Consider the following 16229-nt stretch of genomic DNA (forward strand, 5'->3'; position numbering starts at 1 on the left):
TGCTCAGGCCCCCTCCCAGCCCTGACATCCCCTGTTCTAAGGCCCCTCCCAGCCCTGACATCCCCTGTCCTGAGGCCCCTCCCAGCTCTGACATCCAATATTCTAAAGAAGAAGGAGTACAGGGGAGGAGAGGAGAGCATGGGAGGGGAGGGAAGGGGTTGAGACTTGTCAAAAAGCCACCGACTGATTCCTACCACCTTCCAATGCCCACATCCTCACAATGTACAAATAAATGGATTGTTTGTGGGGCAGGAGGATGCCACGTGCTGGGATGTAGTTGGAGCTGGGATCCTGGATTCAAGTCCTGACTCTCCCACTGGCTGGCCTCGGGACTCTCTGAGCCTCAGCGCCCTCAGACAGCACCAAAACCAGGGTGTGCTGGTAAATGTTTAACAATTGGCTCTCTGGCTGTTAAAATGTACCCAGGGCACCCTTTGAAGTTCAGTCTTCATCACAAGGCTCTCCCCATCTCCAGCATTTTCTTGGTCCAGACAATCCCCAAAACAAGAAACCAAGCCCAAGCCTGTAGCACCTGTCGATTTCTGAGGTACGAATGCTCAGACCGATCCCTTCACTGTGGCCAGTGAGCTCCAGCACATCCCTGAGAGTCCAGAATCATCTCTGTCCTTTTCTACTGTCGGTAACCTCCCGTGTTTTCAGATGGAAAATCTACCCGCATAGCTGCCAGGAGGCAGGTCTACAGCTCAGGAAGGACATTCGGACAGAGGATGGCAGAGCTGGGAGGGAACCTAGAACAGGCAATGTCAGGACTGGGACAGGACTTGAGAACAAGGAATGGCAGGGCTGGGAGGGAACCTAGAGCAGAAAATGGCAGAGCTGGGAGGGGCCTTAGAACAGGGGATGTAAGAGCTGGGAGGAAGCTCATAACAAGGGATGGCAGAGCTGGAGGAGCCTTAGAACAGTGGAAGGTCAGAGCTGGGAGGGGCCTGAGAACAGAGGGATTTTGGAACAGGGGATGTCAGGGCTGGGAGGGGCCTCAGAGATCTTGTCTCAGCCCTTCATTTTTCAGATGGGACAACAGAGATCCAGAGATGTAATAGGAATGAGGGCCACCAGGAGCAGAGTCTCCCAAATTAGAAAAAATTCAAGGGCAGATAGGTGGCTCAGGGAATAGAGTGCAGGGCCTGGAGTCAGAAAGACTCATCTCCCTAAGTTCAAATCCAGCCACAGATATTTACTTCCTAGTTGTGTGACCCTGAGCAGGTCACTTCACCTCCATTTCCTCATCTGTAAAATGAGCTGGGGAAGGACGTGGCCTACCACTTCACTATCTTTCCCAAGAAAACTCCAGGTGGGGTCGCAGGGAGTCAGACAAGCCTGAACAGTAACTGGCCCACAATTGACTAAGCGCCTGCTGCCAGAGCACCGGCTGGGCTCAGGGCCGGAGGCTCACTACCAAGTGCCAGCCACTGCAGATGCATTTTTTCAGCTATAAAAACTGATGACGGCATTTCTTTTTTATTTTTTTTATTTTATTTTTTTATTTTTTTTATTTTTAGGCAATTGGGGTTAAGTGACCTGCCCAGGGTCACACAGCTAGTAAGTGTCAAGTGTTTGGTCTGAGGCCGGATTTGAACTCAGGTCCTCCTGACTTCAGGGCTGGTGCTCTATCCGCTGCGCCACCTAGCTGCCCATGTTGACGGCATTTCTTAATGGTGATGGGAACAGTGGCCCCTGATGCCGTTGGTGGTGGGAAGGCACCTCCAGAGCAGTGGGGATGTTCAGAGTGTGAAGGCCGGTAATCTCGTGACCCAAACTTCCCTTCCCCATTGCTCTGGATAACGCATCCTGGCCCCGTGACTGGCCAACAGGACCTCCAACATCCTTTGGAATTTTGTGACATTTTGAAAGGCTCCCAATTATTTCAGAAACACAAGAAGAGAGTTGTCAAAAGTAATTTTTTCTAGCATTAAATTCCATTTGCTTTTCCCGCAAGTTAAATTACATCCTTCCTCCCTCCAATTACTTACTATCATGTCCCCTGGCCCTCCGTTTCCTGCCCCACCGAAAGGGAAGGCAAGACATTCGTTCCAACATCTCCTTGGGTGTGTTCCAAGCTCAGAACCACCTAGAGGCCCAGAGCTCAGCTTCCCCAATGAGCAGTAACACAAAACTCTCGAAGACAGAGGCACTTTCATCGGGCACGGCCGATTAGAGTTACAGCCATGGGACCCGAGAGCTTCAAAGCCAAAGGCTGAGGGAGGATGGGGCCATTGTTCTCCTAGCGGAGTGCTCCCAGGGAGGAAAGTCAGATCATATTTTGGGAGCTGACAGGGCTGTTCTTGAGATACCTTTTCATGGGCTCTGGCCAACCCCACTTTGGTAATACCCCTTCTCCTCGATGACGGATACACACTTTACCTGTCAGTATTTTTCTAAGTAGGGCCTTGGTAAGGAAAGCAACATGGCGGCTCAGGCTGGGGACTCCCGTTTCTGCTGGGCTTCCAGCAAGTACTTTTGGGGGCAGCTGCTCAGTGCCCCTCACAGTGCTCTGAGCTGGGCCTCAGAGGCTGGCTTGGCCTCTCATTACCTACGCTGCCTTGGGCACGTGTCCCGATCTCTCTGAGCCTCAAGTTTCTCCTTCGGAGGAGGAAACAGACCTAATGGAAAAAGGGCTGGACCCAAGGGGAGTCAAGGAACCTGGGTGTGAGTCCCAGCTTTGACACTGTTGTATGACCCTGGGCAAGTCACCAATCTTTAAAAGGGGACAGAGCTTGCACTAGCTACCTCCTGGGGGCCATGTTGTGGGGAAAGCACGTGGTCCAGCTGCCTGCTCTCTAAAAGGGTGCTGTTGCCCCCATTCTCATTCCTACTAGCTCCTGGAGGGCCACCATTCAGAACTCCCCCGAGCTCAGTCCCCAGCTGGACAGCTACATGATTTGGGTAGTAGGCATCTTCTCTTCTTGGCATATTCTAAAGTAACATGAGAAGCAGCAGGGCGGAAGTAAAGAGCCCTGCACCCAGGAGCCAATAGGCCTGGGCTCCAGCTGGGCCTCTGACATTTACTGGCCTCAGCACTGGGGAGGAGATCAGTCATTTATTGGGTACACATTGATCAACTACTGAGCCTCGAACCACCGGGGATTCCAGCACAAGAATCTTGCATGAGACTGTTCCTGCCCTCAAGGAGCTTCTACTCTTTCTCGGGGTGGGGGGGACACACACCAATAAGCAAATGAAGAACATTAACAAAGTAAGTGCTGAGTAATTTCTGGAGAGCCAGGAGACCACTGATGACGGAGGGGAGTGCCTCCCAGGCACAATTTCCTCATCTCTGAAGTCAGGACGATAACCTCGAGCCTCGTGCTCCTTGTCTGCACAGGTGGTTAGGATAAACTGAGCTGTGATATCAAGACACCCAGAACATCCCCACACCTGGGATTGAGCTGTGCCGACCAGGGAACTGAGGTCACAGGGACAGGGGACTTTCTCCTACTTGGTACTAGACACCAATTTGATAACTTTGGGGATGTCCAAGCCAACGATGGAAAGGTCATTGGAACCAGAAGTATCAAAGAAGGCCTCCACAACATTCCCCCAAACTAGATTAAATGCAACTGGGAAATATTTAACAAAATAAATAAAAATACAACCGAATAAGATGGTTAATCTGTGGTTTTCTAAGGCAATATACAACCATAGGGATTCTTATGCACGGGGTAGAGGCCCCCAGCTTCTATTTGAGTCTGACACCACTGGTCACATTGATGCAATACAGTCACAGACTCTTCAGCTTGGGAGGCACATGGAGTCCAGCTCCAACATCGAGGCAACTCTGACTGACACAACAACCAACCACACACAATTCAAGAGGTCCATGAAGAAGCGTGCTGACCACCTCCAGACAGAGAGGGCAGACTGACGCAGATTTGCTCTGGATGTGGCCAATGTGTTTTGTCAACATTCGTGTTTACAACAGGTTTTGTTTTCCTTGTTTTCTCAGTTGGGGAGGAGGAGAGGAAAGTGGATGGGAGAGAATTCAGACCTGAAAATTAAATCGAAGAAAGAAGGAAAGAAATAAAGAAACAGAAATAGAAAGGAAGGAAGGAAGGAAGGAAGGAGGGAGGGAGGGAGGGAAGAAAGGAAGGAAGGAGGGAAGGAAGGAAGGAAGGAAGGAAGGAGAGAAGGAGGGAGGGAGGGAAGGAGGGAAGGAAGGAAGGAGGGAAGGAAGGAAGGAAGGAAGGAAGGAAGGAAGAAAAAAAACTTGGCTGGGCTGGGATCTTGGGAGGCACTCAGGATGGAGGAGGAAAGGCACTGACATGGAGATAACAGTTTATACTCCCTCAATTCTGCTTACAAGGATTACTGCTCCACCAAATTACTCTTCTCTTTCCTTTCTTCTCTTCTGACTTAGAGAGGGAAGGAGGCTCAGGATTGGGGTTGGCTTGAGACTAGGGGAGAGAATGAAAGGTCTGGGGGCAGCCCGTCCCATTCTGTTGTTCCTCACCCCAACCCAGCTGTTTCTGATCACTTGCTGAGACCCCCACCAGTCCAGGTATTCCTGAGCTAGACTTCCCTAACCACTGATCCCCTTCTGGTCTCTCCCAATTCCTGGTCGCCCTCTCTCTTCCTGCTGCTAAAGCCAGCTAAATCTTTAAATCCACATCCTCTACCAGGCAGATTCCTGTTATGTGCCGGGTAAAACATCCCAGTCCCAGATAACAACAAGCTAACTTCTCCTAACATGTTTGTGCTAAACACATCAAACAAGGACTTATAGATATCCAAAAGTTATCTCCGGTATGTGCCAAACATCAACCTAATCCACCCTGAAAGCTCCTTGAAGGGGCAGATTATCATCTGGTGAAATGGTCAGACACTGGTTTCCCAGATGGCCAGAGTTTCCTCTCACACATTTGACCAGGGAGGCAGCAGGTACAGGGAGATGAGCTCTGGCTTCACACTTGGAGGAACCCGGATTCAGATCCTGGCCCTACCCCTCACTGCCTGTGTGACCTTGGGTGAATCTCTCTCCTCTCAGGGACGATGATGGTTCCAAATTAGACCTCAGGAAACAGACTCTTCCTGCTGGCCTGAAATGCCCAAGCTAAGAAAAGGGAGCCTTCTGAGAGCTGTTACACCTCCCCTGAATGCCCACCCGGGCAGCATGGGGGAAGGGTGGAGACAAAAACCAGCCTGGATAAGAAATGACGTGGATTCGGGCATGTCTTTGCAACTTATTCTCTGTGGGACCTTGAGCAAGTCACTTCCATGGGTATTAGTTACCTCACCTGGAAAAGAGACTCTAGGGACCCTCCCACTTTAAACAGTCTATGTTCTTAGGTCCCTCCCAACTCTATATCTAATACTCTAGGAAACAGTCAGAATGCTCCTCCTCCCCAGTTAGGGACATAGGGTTAGGCTTCATGTAAGGAAAAGCCTCCTAATCATGGGGGGGGGGGGAGGGCAGAGAATGGGTGGGGACAGAAGAGTCCAAGGAAGCACCTGAGCTTCCTCTAAAGCACAGCTCAGGTATCACCTCCTCCTGGAAGACTTTCTTGATTCTCTCCCTCCCCCTGGAAATGACTTGGTCTAGACTTCTCAGTGAACTTGCTCTTCCCTCCAATAGAGGGCTGGGATTTCCACCACTTAGCACAGCACAAGCCCAGAAGAGCTGAGCCAAGGTTTGCCCAATTCTTTTTCATCGGTCCCCCTCCTCCCATGACTGATGGATGCACCTGTAATTGTCCTCATTTGACAGAGGAAGAGATGGAGGGTCAGCCAGGGGAAGTGACTGTCCCAAAGTCACACAGACAGTAGTGTCCCAACCGGGATCTGATGGATGAAGAAATGGAGCCTTAGAGAAATGCATCCACCCAGAGCCGGTTCTATGACCTTGGCTTTGGGTTGTTTTTTTAAAAAATATTTTGATAATTGTATTTGAACACAATTCCTTTCCTTTGGGATCCTGTAGATATTATGTGATGCATTTCACAACATGCTCCTGGAGGCTTCTCCAGACTGCCTGTCCAGGGGGTCCAACTAGCCCCGGACTCGTTCTGCAGAGGAGGAAGCTGAGACCAAAGGGGCCTAAAGCAACTCTCCCAAGGCTGCTCAGGCAGAAAGTAACCACAGCACGATTCAAACCCCGGTCTCCTTCCAACCCACCCCATCACCTGGGCATTCACAACTAGGAAATATCCGGCAGGGGATTCAAAGTGTGGCAGGTGCCTGCCCGCCCAGCCCTCTCCGCCCCCCCCCGCCCCCCCCCAGCCCTCTGTACACTCTGATCTCCTCTGAAACCCCAGTACCTTCGGGCTCTTCACACAGGCTTCGCGCTGCCCGCCCCGCCCAGGAAGCTAGGCCGCCTACCTGTGTAGTCTGGGTGGCAGGCGCATGTGTAACCTCCCTCGCGGCTCCGGCACAGCCCGTTGTTGCCGCATGGATTGGAGTAGCACAGGTCGATCTCGGTCTCGCAGTAGTCACCGGTGAAGCCCGGCGGGCAGCGGCACCTCAGCCCGCTGATGGGGTGGATGGGCCGGAAGAGCACAGTGGTGGAGCTGATGAAGGGCGCGGAGCTGTCGAACTTGAGCACGGACACGCATTTCATGTAGTTCTCACAGGGCTCCCGGAGGCAGATGTTGTCGTCGAAGGGCAGCACGCGCTGGGTGGAGATCATCCGTAGGAGGGTCCTGTTCAGGTAGATCTGCTCCTGGAGGTCCTCAGACGGGAAGAAGCGGTTCCGGACACCCCCGGGCAGCAGCGCCGAGAAGGTCACGTTGAGGATGTTGGAGCTGACGTCCGTGTCATTCTGGACGTTGAAGATGAAAATGCCGTCCGTGGTGGTGGACAGCACCGAGGCCACGCCCTCCACGAAGAGGGCCAGCAGCGGCGACAGGAACTTCTCCTGCGACATGTTCTCCAGGCGCACGGTGATGCTATTGGCCAGCATGTCGTCTGTGATGATGGTCACTCGCAGGGTGCAGAGGGCCGTAACGCTGTGGATGCCATCTGCAAGACAGTGACACTATGCTGAAACCTGGCCCCAAAGAAGGTGCGTGAGAAGTCTCCCTCCCTTCTTTGCCTTTCATAGCCCAAGATTACACTCGCAAGACACTGCCTATGACATTGGACTTGGTGGAAATGTCGATTAGTTTTGCTGAACTGTTATTTCTCTCTCTCTCTCTCTCTCTCTCTCTCTCTCTCTCTCTCTCTCTCTCTCTCTCTCTCCCCTCTTTTATTCCTGATTGTAAGGAATAGCTGGTAATGGTGGTGGTAGGGAGGGGGTATATTGGAAAATGAATGTGATATAAAAACAAGAAATCGGTAAAAAAAATTTTTAAATAATTTCCCCAATTCTTCCATCCAGTCAAAATTCTTATAAGAGAGTATGGTGCCATGGCACAATAGGCTGCTGAGTATGTTTGCAGATCCATCCATCCAACCATCAATCAATTGGAAACTTTTCTTAGAGCATTAATAAAAATTATGCAGCATTCAGTAGCCTTCCAAATAATGAGGTCATTGAGTGCCTCACGGGAACCCAGAAACGGCCACAGACCTGGGCTAAGATAGTCTTGGCCTCCAAATTCAGAAAACAGACAAGACCAACCAGGCTAATAATGAACAGTGCCTAGATCTGAGCCTCTGGGTATGTGGGCTGGCCAGGCTGGGGGCCCTTCACACCAGCCATCTGATCTTGTGACACTCCCCCACACTCCCATCCCCCAACTCTGGGGTGGGCTCACAGAGGGTGTGGCCTCAGAAAGGGACTCATATCAGGATTCCATTTCAGGCATTGACTGAAAGATCCTGGGGAAGGTGAGCTTCGAGGGTCTCCATTGTAAGGAGCCCAGTGGGATTGAAACCAAAGAACACCCAAGCTGGAAGAGGCCTTCGATACCCACAGAGTCTGACCCCCTCATTTAAAGGTAGAGAGATTCCCCTGGAGGCCCACAGAGAGCCAGGGACAGAGCTGGGGCTGGAGGCATAGCTCTGGCCTCCCTCCTTGCGGAACATGAAAGCCTCTCAGGTAATTAAGTGTTAAATTGTGTCATGAAAACCATGGGCTTTAGGGCATAGAGCAAATTTCCTGTTTAAACTACACAGAAACCAGCCCCATTCATCCTTCCCTAGTAGGGACATGTACATGTCGGAGGACAAGTGGCTGTTTACAAAATACACACACACACACACACACACACACACATCCCCTGTTATTTACTTCCAGAAATCCTCAGGATCAGCACTAGAGTTGGGAGACAGCAGTGTAGTATAGAGGGTGCCAAATGACATCGAGTCCTGGTTTCAAATCCCAAGTCAGTCATTTCCTGTGTGACCTGGGGCAAGTGCTTCCTGTCTCTGAGCCTCAACTTCCTCATCTGTGAAATGGGAATCATCAGCCTCCAGCCAGGATGCCAATGATCATTACACTGTACAGAAAAAAGCAACATTTTATGGGACATGCCTCACTTGGGGAGTGGTCAGGCTTGACACAGCCTTCCTCTCCCGAATGCTGCTGCTGAGACTGGCTTGACCCAGGGAAGCACACCCAGGGGCCACCTTCTACATGGGGCCTTTCCTGACCTTCCTTGTCACTGAGGCTTCTCAACCTAATGCCTTTGTATCTTGTATCCACTTTTCTGGGCTGGGAGGAATGGAAGCTCCTTGAAGGCAGCCCTAGCTCTAGAATCCCTCGACCTTGGGCCCTAATCACTGCTGTGCTAACAGGAGCTTCCGGGGAAAGGAACAAGACAAGAGTGATCATTCCAGGGACCTCTCCTGGATCTCCAGGCCATTCACAAGGAGCACCCCGGCTTCTGAGGAATGGCAGAAATGTGCCACAGCTGTTTGCCCCAATGGCATGGGCAGGAAGATGCTCCCCAGCCTACACAGGTACTGCATGGCTGGGCCTCCGGCCATCTTGGGGGCCAGGGTTCTGATCCCTCCCTCGAGCCCTCCCTCCCTCCCTCCGAGGGTCTGGACAGAAGCACAGGTGGTCTCAACACAGAGGAAGCAGGCAGGGAGGTCATTAGCATTCAGCATCCCATCCTCTCCCTTTGGGCACGGCCAGGGCTGCCCCAGGGGCTGGCACCCACCCTGCAGCCCATGGAGGAGGGGATTGGGCCCCTCTGCGAAGAACCAAAACAAAGCCTCTCAGCTCTGGAAACACAAAGCTCTTTGAAATAAAGAACATAACAGGGCATGACATTAATTACAAATAAAGAGAGGATCATAAAATTAGACCCCCAAGAGGCGGAAGGATTCAGAGCCAGGCCAGCGTTAGAGCATCCACCCACCTCAGTTGACAGAGGAGGAAACCAAGGCCGGAGGCCAGAAAGCAGCAGAGTCAGGAGAGGAGAACCTGGGACCTCGCACTCTGTTTCCTCCATCACATGCTGGGGAAGTATGATGAGCCCTGGGCCAGGAACCACAGAGCCCCGCAGTGCCTGAGTTTGGGCAGGTGCCTTCCTCCCCCTCGGTCCTCAGCTGCAACTGCGTGAGAGGGCAGCCAGGAAAGGGGGAGGAAAATCAGGCTGAAGATTGGGAGAGAGCTGCCTTTGGCGGGGAGCTCACTACCTCCTCCAGCAGCCCACACACGTGCTCACACATTGTGCCCAGCTCTACCCCCTGGAGCCAAGCAGAAAAAGTCTAATCCCACTTCCATATGAATGCAATCCCGCTCCCTACCCCAAAGGCTCTTTCTTTCCCAGATTAAAGGCCTCCTTCACATGACATCACCTCAAGTCCACTCATTCTCATGGTTACAATCCTTGGGCTGGCTCCAGGATGTTACCATCCCTCAGATGAGGTGGGGCCCAGCCTAGAAGAGCTTCAGAGCATCCCAGCTGGAAGGACCCTGGTCCAACATCCTCATTTTACAGAGAAGTAAACTGAGGCTCAGCATAGGGATGGGACTTCACCCAGGGCACACAGAGAGCAAGAGTCAGACAAGATTTGAATCCGGGTCCTAGAAATCCAGTGAGTGCTCTCTCTACAACACCACTAAGTAGGGAGTAGAAAAGACCTGGGTTCCAGTCCGGCTCTGACACTTATTAGCCATGGGATACATGGGATAAGTCATTAGTTGAATGTCTTCCAAGATAACCCCTGAAGTTCCTTCCAGCATTAATCTAGGGTCCCTAAGGCCAAGGGAGAGCAGGCTGTCCTTTGTACTGAAAGATGGATTTGCTTAGGGCAGACTGCTGGACTATGGGGTCCCTTGGGGTTCTGTCTCTCTAGATGCACATGCACACCCACCTCCATATATGTCACATGTGTGTATATACACACGTGTACATTTTGAAGACCCACATTGGAGCTACACAACATTCCTATCGGGGGACACATGGGACCCTTTTCTTCTCCGTCCCAACGACCACAGGCCTGCAAACATTACCACAACACCAAAAAAGGTCACCATCGACAAGTGCTTATGAAGTAAAAACAGAACCACTCTGGCTCCTGGTGGGGTCCAGGGACTCTGGAGGCCCAGCCCCCCACTGCCAGGACCCCCTGGTACTCATTCTTCCCTTCTCTCCCCACCCAACCCCCCAGGCTGGGACCACCAGAGGTGCTACTTCCCACAGAAAGCCAGGCGCTGGAGATGGAGCCCTTCCAAGCTTGCAATTACTCTCAGACAGGCCAATGTCCCCACTTCCTTCTGTGGTCACAGACTCTCAGAGCTGGGGTGGGGGTGGGGAGAGGAATCAGAAGCCACACTGGGGCAGGCAGGCATCTCTTCTACAACATCCCAGACAAGTGATCGCCCAACCTTGGCTAGAAGACTTTCAGGGATGGGAAACTCACTACCAGCCAAGAAGTGTCCCATTTTGGGACAGCTCTGCCAATAGGACCATAGCATTAGGGCTGAAAGGGCCTTTGGGAGTCTTGGAATCCAATCCCCTCATTTACAGAGGAAGCAACTGAGGCACATATAGGTTAATGATGTGTGGAGGGTCATACAGAGGGTACATCAGAACCTGAACCTGGGTCCTTTGACTGAATAATCAAGGTCTTTGCATTTCAGCAAGGCTGTTAGGAAGCTTTTCCCATCAAGCCGTCTGCCTCCCTCCATTCCCCCATTGATTGGGCTGGCTCTCTGAGGTCCAGCAGATTAAGAGGCATCCCTCTTCCCAAGCACAGATTTAGACACGCTTAAGGACAGATATCAGGTCCCCTGTGCATCAGCTAATCTTTGATGGCTGAGTCCACAGCCCCCTCTGGACCTAGCCCCCTCCCCCAGACCTAAGCAGAGAAAAGCAGGACCTGGACCAACAACCCTGCTGAGGACTCAACCCCCAGGCCCGCCCCCTCTTTCCAGTACTATCCCATCCTCCTTATGTAGTAATAACAGAGTAATTAAAAGTAATAATAATCGGGACACTAAGCCTGTGACTTCAATGCTCGAGGAAAGTTCTGTGCCAATGCAGACTGGTGGCAGATGCACAATGTCCAGGCTTAGGAGCGGGGAGCCCTGCCTCCAGGGCCTTCAGCCCGGCCCTCCTGACTCCACTCACTAGACCACACTGCCATAATTCTAATAAAAATGACAGCATCCCAATCTATGCCCTTCTGAGCTTCCTTCATTAGATTATTTCATTGAGTCCTCATAGCAGCCCTGGGAGGCAGGTACTAGGATGATCCCCATTTCATGGATGAGAAGACTGAGACTGAGAGGCAGCCTGGAGGATGTGGGATGACATCATTCTCTAGCCCATCTCCCTTCCCTCCTAGCTGGGTCCAGGATGAGCTGCAGAACTTGCCAGAATTAGGCTGAACATTCCAGAGGTGGGTTAATTTTGGTTTTTCCCTAAATCGCCTGTGGGGCTGGGCTGGGCTGGGGACCTACAGATGCCCAGAGAGAACAGCAGCCGTGCAGGGCCACACACACAAAAAGCAAAACAGAAAACATTCCCTTCTTTGCTTCTAAAATTAAGAACAGAGAAGGGGGAAAACCCTTGCTGAACTAACAGGAAGAAAGCCTTCAAACCAATGTGAAAGGAAGAGCCAGGTAAGGGGAGGAGAGGGTGAGATGCTACGCACACACAGAGGGTCCAACGGGGGGGGGGGGGGGGGGTGGTGACGACCCCTAGAACCCCCAACACTATAGAATATCAGAGCTACAGGGGCCTTGGAACAGCGAATTTCAGAACTCGGAGGAACATTAGAACAAGGAACATTAAGTAAACAATAAGCATTTATTAAACAGCTACTGAATGCCAGGCACTGTGCTAAGTGTGAAGAATACAGAGACAGAAGAAGGGGCCCACAGTCCAGTGTGGGGGACAAAATGCAAACACCTCCTTACAAACAACATACGTCCAAGGTAAATTGGAGACAAACCTCAAGAAAAGGCACCACCCCTGAGGGGACGAGGAAACGCCTGAGCGGCACAGGGATTTTAGCTGAGACTTGGCAGGTGCCCAGGGTGCCAGGAGGCAGGAAGGCCTGGGACGCTCCAGGTAGAGGCCTGAGGCTGGAGCCAGGAGAATCTTAGAACGTTGGACAGAAGACCTGAGAGGGGTCTTGGGGTCCAGTACCTTTATTTTCTACAGGAGGGAATTGGGCCCAGAGGGGAAGGCTCTGGCCATGGTGCCCCAGGCCAGACAGGCACCCGGCTGGAGAAGGGCAGACAGTCTGGCTGGCTGGATTTGGGGAGGAAAGCGTTAATCTGCTGGTAAGCAGCTGCCGTCACACCCTGGGGTGCCTTGGGGCTATTGGCTCCGGAGTAAGTCTTCACTTGTTATTACTGCCCTTTGAAATGCTGATTAGTTCTGACTAACCAGGGACAGACACTCAAAGGCTTTAATCCCTAGACCTGGAAAGGCTGGGTTTAGAAGGAAGAGAGCAGGGCAGGGGGAGGAGAGGAGGGGGGACAGGAGAGAATGGTTTGCTCTGGGCTGGGTGCCAAGTCCACCCCCCCCCCCCCCCCCCCCCCCCCCCCCCCGGGCGGGGGCCGGCGGGGGGGCCCCGGGGGGGGGGGGGGGGCCCGTCCGCGCGGGGGGGGGGCCCCCCCCCCCCCCCCCCCCCCGCCCCAAGCCCTTAGCTGGGTTGGGGTCTGATGGGGAGCCAGAGGCGGGCAGGGGCTCCTCAGACAGACGAGGAAAGGCTCCCCCCAGCCCAGGTTGGGAACCTCCCTCATCAGCATCTCCCACACTAGCACGCCCAAAAAGGAAGTTCTCCTTCGTCCCCCAGATGCATCCCTCCTCCGGCAGGAGCCCCTCCACCCTTCCAGCCACACAGGTGTGTAGCCTCCCCCAGCCCTGCCACTCCCCCACCCCTCCCACCAAGCAGCCTCCTCCTTCCTCCCCACACCCTGGGCCCAGCCTCCAGCAGCCCCCATTAACTCTCACCTATAAAAATAGCCTCGGATTTTGTCTCCTTGCCTCCGGTCTCTACCCTGTCCAATCCACAATGCCCAGCTGCCAGACTGGCATTACTATGTGCCTCCCTTGTTCAGAAACCTTCAGGAGTTTTCTCTCATCTCTAAGATAAAACAGATGCTCCTTATCCTGGCATTCGCAGCCCCCCCATTAAGTGCCAGTTCTGGGCTGGCCATGTGGCTTGGCCCCAAACCACCTTTTCAGTCTGATCTCGGATGGGAGGCATGCCGTACAGTGGAGAGAGCCCAGGCTCTGGAGCCAGAGGGCCGGGTGGGAAGCCCAGTTCTGTCCCTCCCTTACTTTCTGTGGGCCCTTGGCCTTCCCCTCCTTACTCCAGGCCCCTCAAGGGAGGCTTCCCATCCCTAATTTACTTTGTATTTTTGTGTTTACTTCTCTATGTTCATGTTGTCTCTCCATAGAGAATGGAAGCTCCTTGAGGGCAGAGGCTGTTTGATTTTTGTCTCCATACTCTTTATGCCTAGCACATATTGCTGTGAGCTCCCCAAGGGCAGGGCCTGCGCCCCTCCTGGCTCTCTGGGTCCCAGCACCTGCTTTCTAAGTGTCTGCAGAGCCCGATCCAAAACTGGCCACCCCGGGCTGAGCACCTGCCTGCCCTTCTGGCTTCGGGGTGAAAAGAGATGAAACCGAGCTGACCAATGCTGTGACCAGAAGGGCTAACGAAAGGAACTCCCTTTGTGGCCTCCCAGAGGCTGGCCAGGCATCCTCAGAGACAGAGCTCCAGCGGCCAGCCAGCAAGCAGGGCACGGGAGAGGCTGCTACTCTTTCCCTGTGAAACCAGGGAAGACGCAGGCAGGTCTTAACCGCCGTCTGCCTCAAGTTTGGTTTAGGGAGGGGCTGGCACAGAGCCCAGATTCATGCCCAGAGCCGAGCAGGATGAGCAGGAGGCCCCCTGACTGGGGCCAGGGCCATGGGGTGGGGGGCAGGGGTGTGGCACTCTGCAAATCACCCAGAAAGGGTTTGGAAAATGAGGAAGGTTTTAACGCAACCGAGGCAAGCTCTGGGACCCTCTGAAGTCATTTAGCCAATCCTCCCAGGCTGGGGGAAAGGACTTGTCCAAGGTCACACGGCAGGCCCAGGAGAGATAAGTGCCTGCTGTGTGCTAGGCACTAGGCAAGGCCCAGAGGAGACAAGGCAACCTTCTAGCCTTATCTAAATAACTGATAATTCCATTACTGTTACTATTGACAACTGCTACATTCTACTGGAGGGCTGTACCTGGAGCACAGACAACCACACACAAGAAATCTGTAAATACTTGCATCGTGGTGGGAGGGAGGGGAAGGCTAAAAACTGGGGGCACTTAGGAACGCCATTGGGATGAGCCTTGAGGGCCCCAGAGGTGAGGAGGGAGAGCCCGAGCCAGGGCACCAGAGGATGGCTCACGCACCTGGAGCATGTGAGACGGAGAAGAAATGATTTGTAATAAACCTCAAAAGACGACTTGAACCAGCTGGTGCCAGGGATCGTCCGGGGAATTGAGCAGCCACTGAGGTTTAGGGAGCAAGGGTGGCGCTTTGGGAAGATCACTCTAATCTCGAGTGGAGGCTGCACTGGTATGGTGGGGGGAGGCTCAGGACTGGTGGGGGCCTGCGCCTGAGAGGGAGAGGAGGGCTTGGATGGGAGCAAGAAGACCGAATCGACTTTCTTCCCTCTGCCCAACATCAAGCTTGTGATTCACCCAGACCCCCGAAGCCTCTTCCAATCACCCAAGCCCTTTTACACGAGCGGATCCTGAAGGCTAAAATAGCTATTAGCCTTGGCAGAGCCTGGGAGCAGAGTGGCTTCTCCAGCCAGGAATCCGGGCTTATTGAAGAAGGAATTTGTCCCAACAAAGCTGAGACTCTCAGACTGGGGGAGGAAGCAAGCCAGCTGCCTCCTCCAGTGAGAATTAGGCACTGGGGCTCCCTTTGGAGAGAGGCCCAAACAAAGGCATGATGGGTACCTGGTGTGGAGGCTAAGGACCAGGCAAGGATGGGGAAGCTCTGTCCTGAGCTCTCCTTGCTCTCAGGAGTGAAAAGAGAAATGGGGATCAAGCTCCTTAGGCACAAAGAAGTGGGACCTCCAGGAATCATTAGACCCTAAAGGTACTGAGTTCTCTAACAAACCGGCAGTCTGGTGAAGCACCGAGGGAGGGACCCACACCAAGCCTGGGGGGCCCGAGGGCCCCTGCACCATCCAGCACCAACCCGGAAGCGCTCCCGCTGCTCGGCTCCAGAGGCAGAACAGAACTGAGCGCGGTGACCAAGAGGTCCATCTGGGGCTTGGTCTGAGGAAGAACTTCCTTCCTTCCGCTGAGAGCAGAAGTGGAAGGGCCTGCCTTGAAAAGCAGGGAGCTCCCCACCAGCTCCTCCAAGCAGAGGCCAGAAGACCCTGGCTGGGGAGCAGGCAGAGGAGATCCCCGGCTCATGTCCAGGTTGGACCAGACAGCCTCTGGGCTACTTGCCAGCCTTGAGGTTTGGAAAAGGTAAAGTCAGTGCTCCCCCAGCAGACCTAGACCACCGGGCACCTTCCCCTTTGGGCAGCGCCTTTGCCAGGCAGCTCCCAACACCCTCTACCTGCTTAGGGTCTTAGGATTTGCCTGGAAGGACCTAGGAGTCCAATTCCCTTATTTCTCAGACCAAACACCCAAAGCCCAGGGTACAGAAATGACTGCAAGCATCATAGGATCCCAGATCCCATCCCCTTGTTTTACACATGAAGAAACTGAGGCTGGAGAGGGGACGGGCCTGTCCAGGATCTCAGGTAGCCAGTCAGGAGCAAAGCCTGGACTCAAACCCAGGGCAGCCTGGGAAGTTCCCGGCTTCCCTCCCCCCCAGGCGGGGATCTTCACCATGAGAGCTTTGCTTTGGGTGAAACATCTCA

General features: G+C 53.3%; 1 protein-coding gene across 1 annotated transcript in view; it reads right to left on the reverse strand.

Moving 5' to 3' along the window:
- The window catches only part of CELSR1 (cadherin EGF LAG seven-pass G-type receptor 1), a 153895-nt gene that overhangs the window by 94335 nt on the left and 43331 nt on the right, over positions 1-16229 (reverse strand). The window contains exon 2 of the mRNA XM_027854281.1: positions 6334-6972. Coding sequence (XP_027710082.1) covers positions 6334-6972 — 639 coding nt within the window. The remainder of the gene's footprint in view (positions 1-6333; positions 6973-16229) is intronic.

This window comes from Vombatus ursinus, unplaced genomic scaffold, assembly GCF_900497805.2.
Source record: "Vombatus ursinus unplaced genomic scaffold, bare-nosed wombat genome assembly UNPS02010394.1, whole genome shotgun sequence".
Taxonomy (NCBI): domain Eukaryota; kingdom Metazoa; phylum Chordata; class Mammalia; order Diprotodontia; family Vombatidae; genus Vombatus; species Vombatus ursinus.